Source organism: Schistosoma haematobium, chromosome 5 (assembly GCF_000699445.3).
Source record: "Schistosoma haematobium chromosome 5, whole genome shotgun sequence".
NCBI lineage: Eukaryota > Metazoa > Platyhelminthes > Trematoda > Strigeidida > Schistosomatidae > Schistosoma > Schistosoma haematobium.
The window spans coordinates 18,707,099-18,723,895 of NC_067200.1; the positions used below are offsets into that span (position 1 = coordinate 18,707,099).

Below are 16,797 nucleotides of genomic sequence, written 5' to 3' on the forward strand. Positions count from 1 at the left end.
ATTAGAGGTGGTTTTAGTGACCTGAGAGTATGAACAAAGTGCCCAAGGGACAACTAAATGAGATCGGTCACACACGACGGAGACGAATATCCGTGGGATAAGGCGAGGTGTGCATTTTTAATGCCGAACTTTTCTAACCTCGCCCTTCCTTGTGGAAAGGCAGAATCACTGATACGCTGGTTGTCTGAAGGAAGCATCTTACTGCTGTCACACCTCTGTACAGTCAGCAGTACGACTTCGCCTTCGGACCTTGGGTTAACTGCTTTTAGTCTTACCGTTCTTCAACCGACCTGTCTGGCATGGTAGGACTTTGAGGAACGATTGTTTCAGCCAGTATAACTCCATTGGTTCATCACGATAGGCAAGCCCGACCACCACGTCAAGGTAGCAACAACGGTCGGGTTGGATTCCAGTCACATCAGATGTGAGTTATTTACTCACTAATTCTATTGAAAGATGCTTGTTCAGTATCTCATGTTGATTGAAATTAGAAAGAAATATAAACCATTGGATGATAATCTTATTTTCTAAACAGTAAGCGCTAAATACAAGACCTGTAGTTCTCAGGTTTTATTTCTGGTATAATCTTAGTCATATACTCCTGAGAAGTTTTATACGAAGACAAAGCGTCTGCCTAATACTTCCTGTCTTTCATCTGTCATTTAACTATGATCAAACAATGATTTGAATTGTTAGAAATGTGACAGATCGCAAAATCAGTATAAACGTAATCAAAACTAAAGATTAATCACATTTATAGATATCAGTAGGCCTCAACATGCACAAAGGAAAAACCAAGGTCCTCAAATACAACACGTAGAACACTAACCCAATCACATTTGGTGGCGAAACTTTGGAAGATATGGAATCTTTCACGTACCTGAAAAGTATGATCGATGAACAAGGACGATCGGATGCAGACGTAAAGGCGAGGATTGGCAAAGAAAGGGCCGCATTCATACAATCGAAGAACATATGGAAGTCAAAACAACTATCAACCAATATCAGTCACAATCTTCAACAAGAATGTCAAGACTGTCCTACTGTATGGAGCTGAAACGAAGAGAACTAATACAAGTACAAGTATTTATAAATAGTTCTCTTTGCAACATACTCAACATCCATTGACAGGATACCATCAGCAACAGCCTACTATGGGAGAGGACAAACCAACTTCCATCTGAAGAGGAAATTAGGAAAAGACGATGGAAGTGGATAGGACACACATTATGGAATTCACCAAACTGCATCACGAGGTAAGCCCTAATTTGTAATCCTGAATGGAAGTGAAAAAGAGGAAGGCGAAGCAACACACTACGTTGAAACTTGGAAGCAGATATGAGAATGAACAATATCAACTGGAAAAGATTGTCCACGACATAGTTGGATGGAGAGTGTTGGTAGGCGGCCTATGTTTCTTGAGGAAGGGTAACAGGCATAAGTAAGTAATATTTATGGATTAATACAGTATGACAACAATTATGTAATTATCAGTCTTACTTCCTCCAATTATTTTCACATTAGATAGAAATGTTAAATTAGTCATCCATGGAGCATGTGATCCAGCACTAATATAAAGTGTTCCTGTAATATACTTTAATTTGGATAAACCAATAACAAGATCTTTCCATTTGACACCTTCATCAACTTGTGACAAATTATAAAATGGATCACTATAAGAAACAAAATACAAAATGTTTATTTGTTTAGTTGTTTTGTTTTAATTAGTTGAATTCATGAATTAATTGAAGCTAAACAACTGTGAAAAACCTGGAAGCATTGGACGGCTGTTTCATCCTATTATGGGACTACTCAGCAGTGTACATCCACCATTCCGCACCGCGAGATTCGAACCCAGGACTAATCGGTCTCGCGAGCGAAGGCCTCAACCTCTGGACCACTGAGCTGGCCGACGTCCAATTGTGGTAATGTTTAGTTTCAACTAATCCACGATATTGAGAGAAACATCCACCATTGTCTTCAGTGAATTACTATCTCACAACAGACCCGGTTGAACTCCACGGATCACTGCTTCAAACTAGAATTCTAGGAAATACCACTAGAAGCCAGTCACTAGTGAGCATATGCTGATTAGTATCATAAGGGGTTTTTGTGGACATTATAGTAATTTTAATAGTTGAATTCATGAGTTAACTGAAGCTAGACCACTATGAAAAGCCTAGAAGCATTGAACGGCTCCTTCATCCTATTATGGAACTCCTCAGAATTGTGCATCCATAATCCTGCCTTGCGATACAGTACAAATTGATGATGAATATTGAATATTTGATTTAAGAATATATACATGAGTATTTGTGCAATTGATTGACCGTGGAATAGTATCTTATATCATGATTGTTTTTTCCCTTGAGTGGTCAAACAGTTCTATCGTTAAAGTTGTAATACGATCTCTAGTCAAAGTAACTCGATTTAGCGTACACTATATTCTAATTTTAAGTATTAGGAATTAATCAGTAAGAAACTCTGGATCTAGACTTTTCTAACTACATTGTACTCGTCAATAAGGAGTACCGTTAATCCATAAGAGACTGGTGTTATTTGTGAGATTTGAACCCTCGTCAATTAGCTTCAAAGTTTGAGATGTTGCTGTTAAACTGTTATTTATGAGACTGATAAACTGTAGGATTAAGTTGTCAATATTGACGGATTACTGAAAAGTGACTAGTATTATGTTTATTTAATCTTTTTAAATGATGAACAATTCAGTAGTGACATATCATACTGTGAAGTTGATTGATAGGTCATTGAATCCTATAAGGAGCACTCTCTAAACCAAAAGTTTCCAGGTTTGATCTCCAATGACGAAGTCGTAAATACTCAATACTGAAGAGTTCTATACTGAAACTATACGGTTGTACAATTCTTCCAGGTTTTCAGTATTTGTCCAAGATTGATCGGTCCGCGTATAACAATTAGTCGATCAATCAATCACAATGTTTAAGGGAAATGCTAATAAACTGAAGTTAACAAGATAAGGGAAGACAATATTATCCCATTCTATTGACATATTACGTAAACACTAGTGTTATAAATTACCCGATAAATGATTGCATTGATAGTTTTATATCACCTTCAAATACTGTACAATTTTCCATAGCATGAAGTGATTTACGATGTAAATAATCAATTCCTTTAATTGACTCAATTTCATTTAATGTACAAACTGAAATAAATACATAATTCAATGATTCACAAATAAGGATATATTTGTATGGATAGTAAAATCATACGTTAATGAAAACTGATAATATACAAGCCAAGGAGGCACCAAATACATATGCGCCACACAAATCTCATTCGATATGTGTGAGGGCTGTGATACTGATCGGGTGACCAAACCGAAGCAGGTGCTTTCCTTAGGGGACCACACCTGGAGCCTTCGAAATGAAGGTCTGATCCACAACACAGTGGAGCATCGTACGGAGATGCAGTCTCATGGTGACCAACGATTGATTCATACTCCACCTGTTCCTTTATTATCCTGGAGCCCATGTGCACCATTGGTTTGGAATGAGGGTTTTCCAACTGCTCTAGGTGGACTCTCCATGTCCACTAACCTGGTTAAGGCGCCGGACATTTGCTTTTCGTCTTCTCAATTTCGTAGACAACACCCGTGGTGCGAGAAGGCAGTTAGTAGGACTTCCGTGGCAGTGGCTATATACGCGTGACTATGTGAGAGCATTTGAAGAGGGAGAGCTGACTCTCCCCACTCTCGGTCGTATCAGGGCATTTGGGGCATATACAAGCCAACAATAAAATATAATTGCAATCAACCAAATGTTGTATATTAATGAGCTAAATGTAGTGAACAAAACACAGGTGAGGACAATCAAATGTATTTGAATACAGAATTACAGGATCTCTTAGTAAAATCTAAGAACATTACATCTAGCTGACGAGTCCCTAATAGGACGAAACATGGGTCATAGATTCCATTGCAAGTCACTATCCATCTCTGCTTATAATGCTTATGACATAAGACATTATGGAGGTAGTTCACACAGGATGCACATATGCTAACAAGAGACCGATAAATTTCAGTGCTACACAACAAAAGAAAGATTCATGTAAAACAACACCAAGTGAATTTATACAGTAAATAATTCATTTGATTGTTCCTTCATTTCCATACCAATCATTCTCTGTTATCGTTCTCCTCTATTCGATTTTATCAACTTTCTACTGCCAGGTTTCCACTTTGGATTGGCATTACATACTACTTATATTGGTCGACGTTAGTAGTATACATTACATAGTGACCAGTTATTAATTACTACTTCAGCTGCTTCCTACCAGATAAGATTAGTTTGAAAAAGTGTTTAGAATGACTAATCATGAAACATGAATGCCAAATGATGAATATTATTTGCAAAATTCTACAATTATTTAATGGATGTAAGATTAGAAGAAGATGAAAGAGGAAGAAACGGCCAACTAGTGTTTCCATGTTTTCAATGGTGATCTAACATTGATCAAATTGTGATCTAAAACAAGAACTCAATCTCATATGGATAAAAGAGGATTTTTAATACCAGTTGAATTTAACTTGAGAACAGAGTATTTAAGTAGCAATTACAATATGATGCTTTTAGAAATGAAGAAAGGTATTATTTCACAGCCAGGTAACAGTAGGGGAGATAAAAACTATTGAAGTAAGTGAAAGCTTTTAATTTTATGAACTTCTTTTTAGACTGTTTTAAATTATAAGCAGAGATGGATTGTAGGTAGCAGTGGAATCCAGGACGCGCGTTTTGTCTTATTTTGGACTCGTCAGGTTGATGTAACTGCTACTCAGAGTTGATACAAGTAAACAACATCAAGTGTTTTAAATTATTTTCTCTTTAGATCATTTAATCAACATTTGTTAATGCTCTATTACGACTTAATTCAGTCAGTCAGCAACAATGTCAAACTTCAGATCACCTTGTCATACCCACATTAGCACAGAGATACAATCGTCGATTCAAATCCCGTAGTCGTAGGGACGGTAAGAGTATAAGCAGTAATCGGAAAGATTAAGGTTTGAAGATGTTATTCAAACAGTATAATCCAGTGAAATAACTTTGGAAAGAAAAAAAAAGAGAAAAGGAGGATTCAAGAGATTAGAATTTGTGAGAACACAAAGAGTGGATACACCTGCACCATTGCAAACGATTTTGAGCCATGTCATTCAAGATCTCTAACCACTGGTTGCTATCGTCTCACGGATCCCAACCACGTAGTCCACATCTACCAACATGACTCAGTCCACTTGTCAATGACTTCATGAATTTGTGCCATGTTTTGGTCTGGTCACCTCTAGTTTTCTTCCATCCTACTCTTACACCATAAAACATCGCACATCGGTGGTTGGACATACGTAACACGTGTCCCAGCCATCTCAATTGATGAAGTTTCATCACTTCATCAATTGATTTGCCATCCTTACTGTTGGGGACGATAGATCCCCAAACTCATATTTTTAAATTTTATCTTATCGATCATCGAATCGATTAAATGTTAGATATTTTTATTGGGGTCAATTCATGAACTATCGATTAAAGGCGCAAATAGGTCAATTGATGAACTATCGATTAAATGTACAAATAGGTCAATTGATGAACTATCGATTAAATGTTCAAATAGCAGTCAATTGTTGATTAATGTTCAAAAATCTTCCATGACAATATCGATTGTAAATATTTGTATAAATACGCTTGACTTGTATGCTTGATCTGATCTGCCTGCCTGACTTGTTATCTGCTGTTGTCTGTAGAATACACTTTCTACACCTTACCCAGACTTCTTGATCGAGTTAGCAGAGTTGGGGACAACGGACCAGAATAGGCTATCGAGTCGCTGAATCATTGATCCTTCGTTCGTTCGAGTAAGACGCATCAGTAATCGCATTCAAGCAATAACGAAGCATAACAAATTGGCGACGGTGGTTTTGAATTATGGACCCTGCCAAACTTGAACTGTTACTTGAACAGCAGCTAAAATTGATGCAAATGTTAATGGAGACCAAGGTTACGCCTCCCTTACAGCCAAGCACGTCTAGTTCAACCACGGCACCATCAGTAGATGGCATCGCAAATAGCATAGCTGAATTTCATTACGATCCTGATTCTAATGTTACTTTTGAGATGTGGTTCAGGCGATATGAAGATCTATTTAAATTTGATTTCGCCAATCAAGATGATGCTTGGAAAGTGCGGCTGCTACTTCGTAAACTGGGTGCAAATGAGCTGGACAAGTATTGCAATCTGATCTTGCCGTTGAACCCACGTGACCGATCATTTGCAGACACAGTTCAAACATTAATCCAACATTTCGGCGATAACTCGTCACTGTTTAATACTCGTTATCGTTGCTTGAAGCTAACTATGAACGAAGATGATGATTTTCTTACGCATGTGGGCGTCGTCAACCGCGAATGCGAACGCTTCCGGTTAAAGTCCTTGACTGAAGATCAGTTTAAGGCCCTGATACTTATTTGCAGCCTACAGCACCAAAAGTTCAGTGACTTACGAACAAGGCTATTAAGTCGTTTAGATCAAGAGCCAAAACTCACCCTGAACGATATAGCTAATGAATATCAACGTCTCATCAATCTGCAACGAGACACTTCTATGGTCCAGAGTGGTGGATCTAGCCGATTTGAAGTACGAGCGGTGCAACAGACACCTCACAAAAACAAACACGTCCCCGCTTCATCCAGTCCATCTCACTCCAGCTCTAGACGACAGACTAAAGCAACTCCTCCTGCTCCTTGCTGGCAATGTGGTGCATGGCACTACGTTCGAAACTGCCCATTTAATCAACATCGATGCAAGAAGTGTAAGGTTATTGGTCATAGGGATGGTTTTTGTCTGACGAAGAAGACTCCAAGTCAATCCAGAAATACCAAAAAGACCCTTCCTAGATCCCGCACCAATTCATTGAGCTTAGTATCTTCGTGTCAAAGCTCATCACCAAGTCAGAGAAAATTTATTACTGTTAACATTAATGGGCATTCATCTAAATTACAAATAGATACAGCATCAGATGTCACTATCCTTTCTCGTAAGACTTGGATCAAAATGGGCAGCCCAAACTTGCAGCATACAACGCAAAAGCCTCGTACTGCGTGTGGTAACTACCTTCACCTGCTAGGACAAATGGAATGTACAGTCACTTTCCGTGATTTGACATTTGTTGGGGTATGCTACATAACGCCAGCTGACCTAAATTTGCTCGGGTTAGATTGGTTCGACCACTTAAATTTAGCTGATGTCCCGTTGAATACCATATGCAACCTGGTATCACAACCCCAACTACGACAACAACCACACGACTTGGAAGCTTATACGAGGAACCTAATGACGCAGTTTTCGACTATTTTCCAACCTGGATTGGGTCGCTGCTCTGCCATGAAAGCAACACTTCGATTGAAAACTGGGGCTAAGCCTGTTTTTCGCCCAAAGAGACCTGTCCCTTATGCAACATTACAAACAGTAGATGAAGAGTTGAACCGCCTTCAACAACAAGGAGTTATCACTCCCGTTTCCTACTCTGCATGGGCAGCACCTATTGTGGTTATTAAGAAGGCCAACGGCACGATACGTATATGTGCTGACTTTTCAACAGGTCTCAATGCAGCTCTAGAACAACATCATTATCCCCTGCCTGTTCCCGCAGACCTATTTACCATGCTGAATGGGGGAAGATTTTTCGCTAAGCTGGATCTAGCTGATGCTTATTTGCAAGTGGAAGTAGATGAAGCATCAAGAGAGCTGTTAACTATCAATACTCATCGTGGTTTGTTCCAGTATAACCGTCTACCTTTCGGAGTCAAAACTGCACCATCTATTTTCCAGCAACTAATGGATACCATCCTATCAGGTATCTCGGGAGTCGCGGCTTATTTGGATGACATTTTAATTGTAGCAACGACATTAGAACAGCTACGAGAACGCACGACATTGGTACTGCAACGCATCAGTGACAACGGTTTCCGGTTACGCCTAGAGAAATGCCAGTTTTATTTGCAGTCGGTAAAATACTTGGGGTTCATTTTCGATGCCGACGGCCGCAGGCCGGATCCTGAGAATATCCGAGCTATCAAACTGATGCCAACTCCTACTAATGTCTCGTCACTACGTTCCTTCCTGGGACTTGTCAGCTATTACTCAGCGTTCGTTCCATCGATGCATGATATTCGCGCCCCACTGAATAGCTTACTGCAGAAGAACAGCTCTTGGAACTGGACTAAACAGTGTGATGCTGCCTTTTGTAAACTGAAGTCCATTATTAGTTCGGAATTGCTGTTGACACACTACGATCCAGCCATGCCGATCATCGTAGCTGCAGACGCTTCCGCCTATGGCCTAGGCGCTGTTATCTCCCATCAGTTCCCGGATGCATCGGAAAAAGCCGTTATGCATGCTGCCCGCACACTAACCCCAGCAGAAAAAAAATACAGCCAGATAGAAAAAGAAGCGCTTGCACTTGTGTTTGCTGTGCGCCGTTTCCACAAGTTCCTGTACGGTCGGAGATTCACGCTTCTCACAGATCACAAGCCTTTACTCGCAATATTCGGGTCGAAATCTGGCATTCCAGCTCATTCAGCAAATCGCCTTCAGAGATGGGCTTTAGCACTCTTGGGGTATGATTTCGAAATCCAGTACCGACGCACTCAACAATTCGGTCAGGCGGATGCCTTATCACGGCTCATTAGTGACCAGTTGGCGGCTGAGGAAAACACGGTAATCGCATCTCTGCTAGCGGAAGACCACGCGGAATGTTATCTGACGACCGCAATACGAACTTTGCCGGTATCTGCAGTGGACATACAAAATGCTTCTAAGAGCGACCCCATCATCAGGATGACTATGAGCTATGTCACCAACGGTTGGCCGACTAAGAAGTTTGATGGTGATATAAAACAGCTGTATCAGCGGCGGGATTCTCTATGCATTGTGAACGACTGCTTGATGTTCGGAGAGAGAGTGGTTGTGCCAGAATCCCTTCGTGCAAAAGTGCTGAAACAGTTCCACCTTGGTCATCCGGGGGTTAGACGAATGAAATCCATAGCCAGGAGTCATGCGTATTGGCCGCTAATGGATCAACATATAACAGAATTGGTTGGGAAATGTATGCGGTGTCAGCAAGCAGCAAAAGTGAGCGCCAAAGTTCCACCAGTTTCATGGTCACAACCTGATCATCCTTGGTCCAGGATACATGTCGACTTTGCAGGCCCGATTAACGGAACCATGTATCTAGTTGTAGTCGACGCCCTTTCGAAATGGCCTGAAATCAACCCTTTCATACCGCCAACGACGACTAAAACAATACAGATCCTCACAGAAATTTTCTCCCGAAATGGTATACCAGATGTCATTGTATCTGACAACGGTTTACAGTTCACCTACAGCTAATTCCAGTCATTCTGTCAATGACTAGCCATAAAGCACTTACGCTCGCCACCATACCACCCGCAGTCGAATGGGCAAGCAGAAAGGTTTGTGGATACGTTCAAAAGAGCCTTGGCTAAAACAAAAGGGGAGGGGACGCCAGCAGACGCATTGCAAAATTTCTTATACGTGTATCGAACAACACCAAATGAGATGTTGCCGGAGCGAAAGTCCCCAGCAGAGATCCTAATGGGAAGAAGACTGAAAACGATCCACAGTCTGATGCATCCAAGTAATGCACCGACACCAGTACGGACAAAGTTTGAAAAGCGATCCACGTACGAAGTGGGATGTCCGGTGTTTGCCCGTGATTACAGACCGACCCATAGTCCATGGACAGAAGCGCGAGTGGTCAGAAGAATTGGTCGAGTCATGTACGAAGTTGAGGTAGGCAGCGACAGGTGGCAACGCCATCGGAATCAGTTACGCAAACGGTTAGCACCAGACTGCCCATCAACAGAATCAAGTATTCCTCTTGACATCCTGCTAGACACATTCAACTTACCGGCAAACCCACCAAAAGAAAAACCTCAACAACAAGCTGAAACACGTCACAGACGGTGGCCTATCCGAGAACGGCGAGCAACAGTCAGGATGCAGGTTGACCCCAGGAAAGCCCGCTATTAAAGGGGGAGGAGTGTTGGGGACGATAGATCCCCAAACTCATATTTTTAAATTTTATCTTATCGATCATCGAATCGATTAAATGTTAGATATTTTTATTGGGGTCAATTCATGAACTATCGATTAAAGGCGCAAATAGGTCAATTGATGAACTATCGATTAAATGTACAAATAGGTCAATTGATGAACTATCGATTAAATGTTCAAATAGCAGTCAATTGTTGATTAATGTTCAAAAATCTTCCATGACAATATCGATTGTAAATATTTGTATAAATACGCTTGACTTGTATGCTTGATCTGATCTGCCTGCCTGACTTGTTATCTGCTGTTGTCTGTAGAATACACTTTCTACACCTTACCCAGACTTCTTGATCGAGTTAGCAGAGTTGGGGACAACGGACCAGAATAGGCTATCGAGTCGCTGAATCATTGATCCTTCGTTCGTTCGAGTAAGACGCATCAGTAATCGCATTCAAGCAATAACGAAGCATAACACTTACCTAGTACCCGTTTCCTAACAACTGCATCCCATACTCAGTGGTCCCAGGATATACGATCAATGCTTCGAAGACACCTATGATTGAATACTAGTAACCTACGAATATCCTCTACTCTTACCGGCCATGTTTCACAGCTATAAAGTAGGATGGATCGAACTGCTGCGCAGTACATCTACAATTATAAAGACTGAAATCTGATAATTAGGTAAAAAATATAATCCAAGGTAAGACAAAGTGTGTATTTTTCTTGGACCAATATGATTGAATAGCAACCATATCACCCAACATTTCCAATTAAGTAATCTGAATTTATGAACCATCCAGTTTGATCCATAGAATTTAACTAACATAAAGAATCATATAAAAACGACGTTATTTGATACTGAGTGACCAATGAATTTCAATAACTTTGACAACAGAATCATCATATTATTTGTATTGGACTATAAATACATACAACTTTGGTTGATTAACGGTAAATTATAAATGGTAATAAATTCATTTGAATCTTTCTATTGATGTTTAGGACCGTAATGGATGCCCATTGCACAAGCAAGTGGTTATTAATACTCAGTAACTAATTGGATAATCTGATGAAGTTTGAAGCGAACAGTACTGGGTTCAAGTTCCAGAGTAAACATAAACTCTGAGATACAGGTACACCCAATAGACAACTCCCAAATAGGACGAAACGCAAAACCTGGATTCCATTGCTAGTCACTAACCATCTTATAAATAGTAAGTTTTGATTAAATTTTCCCAATATAGTTTTTATCTAATGAAGATCTTATAGAAAATAAAACAATAATGAACACTTATCATTAACTTACTTTTAGGACAAATAGAATTTGGACAAGGTATACATTCACCTTGATATGCCATATATCCTGAACGTGCACATTTTGATACACAATGATCATCATCTCGTAGATACGTTTCTCAGTAAAACAAAAGAACAAAAGTGGGAAAAATAATTTTTTTTCACACTAATTTTAAGTGAAAATTCTATCGAGTGTCTGATTATTGAAGTATTTAATGGATGCTGAGATGAAATCAATAGTTTAATATTTCCCCTAGTGGTTTTATGTAATAAATTGTTCCTTCAGGAAACTAACTAATAGAATCCATTCATTTAATAGTTAAATTGATGAATTAGACTACTATGGAAAAACTGGAAGCATTGGCTAGCCGTTTTGTTCTAGTATAGGACTCCTCAGTTATATGCATCCACGATCTCGCCTCAAGAGATTCAAACTCAGGTCCTATTAGTCTACCGCGCGTACGCTTAACCTGTAAACCATTGAGCCGTGGTGGTCTAGCTTTAATTGACTCATGAATCTAAAAACCACTCTCTGGTTAGAGTTCATTCATGTTTAATTTGGATTAACTAACAATAATATGGGAAAATATTATAAAAAATTCTGTTAGAGTACTACAAATTCGTATAACAATGTATGAATATTCTGTATCTTCCAAATGTCGTAAAACTAATAGTCCAGGTACTTGTGAACTGATATTGTGCTTTGGTTCAATTGAGACTAGTTTTTTTTCAAAAGTACTCGTCCAACAATCAACAAAGTACACAGGGGGAGGCAAATGTAAGAATAATGTAGAAGAGCATATTAAAGTAATAACAGCTGCTAATCGCTCAGATTTTTGTGTGTCCTACTTACATCAACATCAGTAGTATATAACGCTATTCAGGAATAGAATGTCTAGCAGCACAAGATCAAGAAGATTGAGAAGGAAAAAAAGGGAACAGAAAGCAATTGGTATGGAAATTCAGGAACATTAGAGTCTGATACCATTCACTGATATTTGAAAAATGAACAGTCAAGTTTGAGACAATTGATTGACATTTTATAAATAAAGTATTCACTGTATCATTCTCAGATTTTAGTGTGATGTTCTGTAATTTTATATCCGAAGACATTCGATTGTCCCTACTTGTGTTCTCGTTCACTACATTTGGTGTCGTTGCAAACCAGGAGGGGGGTGGAAGTGTGCTGTTTTGTGGACACCGATGCGGACCTGTAACTGAGGTGCTTGTTGGTGTGATGTGTGCTACTTATATCGATATCAGTAGTATATAACACCAGTAAGGAATAGAATGTCTAGCAACAGAAAGTCAATTAAGTATTCACTATATGAATCTTAGATTCGATTAGTCGCCAAGACGTCATTCACTTAGTTACTGTTACCTCATAACTATTTATTTTCATTTATTATCTGTTTTTGATTAATTAATTAAATAATGAACTTACTTGGACAAGATTTTACACAGATCATTCCAAATGTTAATAAACCATCTGGATTTTCTACCCAACTAAATGTAGATTTATTATATTTTTTTGATGCTGGACATGAATCTGTACAAACACCACGATTTGATAGATGTAAACATGCCTAGAAAGATAAGACAAAACAAAACAAAGAAGTGGCATAGTGATAAGTAAATACACTTAACGACGCTTTCTATTCAATAGTTTCTAATCCATTCAAAAATGTCTATTGGGATTGAAATAGTGTCAGTTGACGATCCATTTGAAAGCTGTACAGAATAACAAACGTAAAGTATAGTTCCAGGCCCATATCGGCGTCCGTAGAACAAAACTCTTCCCCGCTCCTGGTTGGCAGCGATACCAAATGTGGAGAATGAGAACATAAGCGGGGACAATTGTGAAATCTGAGAACTATATAGTAAATACTTCATTTGCAAAATGTCAATCAATTGTCTCATACTTGACTGTCCGTTTTGCAAATATCAGTCAGTCGTCTTACAATTCATTATTCCTGCATTTCCATATCAATTACATCATAATAATAACCTTCTGCTGCTAGACATTCTATTCCTTACTGGTGTTATATACTACTGATATCGATATAAGTAGCACACATCACACCAACAAGCACCTCAGTTACAGGTCCGCATCGGTGTCCACAAAACAGCACACTTCCACCCCCCTCCTGGTTTGCAACGACACCAAATGTAGTGAACGAGAACACAAGTAGGGACAATCGAATGTCTTCGGATATAAAATTACAGAACATCACACTAAAATCTGAGAATGATACAGTGAATACTTTATTTATAAAATGTCAATCAATTGTCTCAAACTTGACTGTTCATTTTTCAAATATCAGTGAATGGTATCAGACTCTAATGTTCCTGAATTTCCATACCAATCGCTTTCTGTTCCCACTTTTTCCTTCTCAATCTTCTTGATCTTGTGCTGCTAGACATTCTATTCCCGACAAGCGTTATATACTACTTATGTCGATATATGTAGCACACATCATAATAATATTGAATATCATTATATTGTAAATAATTTAATAAACTTATTATATCCAGATATCTAAGATCAAATTATAGTGAACACGATAACGTGTGAAATGGATTATTGACAGAATCCAATCAGCACTAAAGGATCAAACAATCACTATAGTGGTCACTACTAAGTGGTTAATCAATGTAAACATCTCAAAGTTATAGATGTCAAACAAGGCAGAAATAGCTTAGTGTTAACGTCTTAGGCGTCAAAACTGAATGACCAGGATTATAATCTACCAGAGAGTACAAGTTTCTCCAAAATTCCAGGTACACCTCCATGAAGAGTATGAGACAGCATAACCTCGTGCGCGAGAACGAAGGTCCTTGGTTCTAGTTCCACGTATAGCATCATGGATGCGCAATATTGAGGAGTTCCATACTAGCACGAAGTAGTGTTTCAGTACCCCTTGGTTTTCAAAGAAACCAGAACTGAAATCAAATATTACCAAACAGTATTTACACTATGATAATTATCTACTAAAATATATTTACTTGTAAATTTTTATTGCATTATAATCTTTTACCAAACGGTCCGCTAATCTAGTTAAGTGTTCAAAAACACTTCTCTCAATGTTTATCTAATATTCACTTGAATTGAGATCAGGAACCACCACTGAAAACCTAGAAGCACTGGACAGCCATTTCATCCTATTATAGAACTCCCCAACAGTGCACATCAACGATCCCGCTCGCGGGATTCGAGCCCAGGGCCTTCAGTCTAGCGCGCGAACGCTTATTCTCTAGACCACTAACCGACCGGCATCCAACAGTGCTAATGACTAACCTCAACCAATCCACAAAATAGCGCGACCATCTTCCATTGTACTGAGGCAGATACCTGCCTCTATCCGATGCAGATTAGCTCCGCTAGTCGCTGGTCTAACATCAATCGGTTCATGATCTCAATCAAAAAAACTTAACAATCCCTACAACCTCATACTGATATTTACTTGAATCATGAAATTACTTAGTTATTTTATTTATAATATCATAATTTAAAGAAAGAAATCGTTATCTTATTGATATAACATACATTACAATCACGAGCTCTTGGACCATAACAACTAGCTGCACATTCAGAATGACAACATTGTTCGTTTGTTGTAGTGAGAAAATTCGAATTTGTTTGAAATTTATGATAAGATAAATTTTTTTCATAATATTCATTAGATTTTATACGAAAACACCAATTCGATCCTTCACATAGACGAACTTGACATTTATGAACTAAACAACAACAAAAAATGCAAACACTTGTATGGGGTGTAATTGTTAATGAATTATATATCAGAAGGTAAGAATGATAATAATCATCATATACTCATTAGTGACTAGTTTCAAGAGGTATTTCCTGGAGATCTAATGAGAAGCGGTGATCAGTGAAGTTCAACTAGGTTTAATGTGAAATAGAAACTCACAGAAGACAATGGTGGATGTGTCGCTCAATATTGTGGATTAGTTGAAATTAAATATTAACACCGTTGAAAGTCGGCCAGCTCAGTGGTCCAGAAGTTAAGCGTTCGCTCGCGAGACCGATAGCTCCTGGATTCGAATGTCGCGGTGCTGGATGGTGGATGCGTACTACTGAGAAGTCTCATACTAGGACGAAACAGCCATTCAGTGTTTTGCAGTTTTCCATAGTTGTCTAGCTTCACTTAATTCATGAATTCAACTATAAAACTACTAAAATCTACACAAAACCCATTCAAATATTAAATCACATAATTTTGTGTTGAAAACGTTTAAACTTTGATATCCAATCTTAGAAAATGAATGAAAAAGGTAGATTGTAAAACAAAATTTAAGATGTTAGTGTCAAAATGAGACAAACTGGATACTGGTTCAGTTGTTTACAGGTTGAGTGTTTGCATACGAGACCAAGGATTCTGGGTTCGAGTCCTTTTGGTGTGGAATCGTGAATGCGCACTTCTAAAGAGTCCTATACTAAAACGAAACGGCCTTCCAGTTCTTCACGGTTTTCAGTGGTGGTCAGCTTAGATAGACTCATGAATTCAACTCATAAAATACCACAATTTCCAAAACATTTTATTCTGATAATAATCATGTGCTCACTAGTGACTGGCTTCAAGCTAGAAGTACTGGAGTTCTAGTGAAAAGTTGTGAACAATGGAGTTTAATCCGTGTTGTGTGTGAGATAGCTATCTACCTCAGACAATGAATGAAGGTTCGCGCAAGATCATGGTTTGATTGAGGTTAGACATTATTATCATTGAATGCTTGCTCAGTGATCTACAGGTTAAATGTTCGAGTGCGAGGCCGAAGATTCTGGGTTCCAATCTCTTTGCTATGAGTTCGTGGATGAGCACTGCTAAAGACCATTAGGCGTCCTGTTTGAATATTTGTACCACATGTTCCTTCCATTTAGATATTTCAACAAGTCATCTATTCTGTTTGTTTGTTTATTTTGACACATCATTATGCTTATTAGTCTCATAACCTATTCAGGTGTATTTGTTAAATGTTTACAATATTTCACTGTAAAAGTTACAAAAAATAACCCAATCAAAGATAACCTAGTTGCTGGCAATATACATCGTAAAGAATAATACATTATTCAAATGTCGATGCCTGAACTACTAACATCTGAACTAGTGATCATTCAATATTGATCGTCAGGATCGATCAAGAAATAAGATACGAGAATTTGTTGAATAACTTTATGCTGAGAATTCTATAATGTACCAAAAATAGAATATTGAATAAAGTCAATAATAATCGTTTTTTTTTGTTGTTGAGATCATGAGTCGATTGATGTTAGATCACCATTGGAAACCTGGAAGCACTGGACGGCCGTTTCGTCGTATTGTGCAACTCAGCAGTGTGCATCGACGATCCCACCCGTGGGATTTGAACCCAGGGC

At 38.6% G+C, this 16,797-nt stretch overlaps 1 protein-coding gene across 1 annotated transcript in view; it reads right to left on the reverse strand.

Annotated features, from left to right (window-relative positions):
- ERBB2_3 (Receptor tyrosine-protein kinase erbB-2) overlaps positions 1-16,797 on the reverse strand; it is a gene marked incomplete at its 3' end in the record, with an annotated part of 58,653 nt that overhangs the window by 35,066 nt on the left and 6,790 nt on the right. Inside the window, exons 4-8 of the mRNA XM_051219561.1 lie at positions 14,950-15,143; positions 12,847-12,988; positions 11,413-11,520; positions 3,058-3,184; positions 1,501-1,673 (exon numbers count right to left, since the gene is read on the reverse strand). Of these exons, the coding sequence (XP_051065088.1) occupies positions 1,501-1,673; positions 3,058-3,184; positions 11,413-11,520; positions 12,847-12,988; positions 14,950-15,143 (744 nt within the window). The remainder of the gene's footprint in view (positions 1-1,500; positions 1,674-3,057; positions 3,185-11,412; positions 11,521-12,846; positions 12,989-14,949; positions 15,144-16,797) is intronic.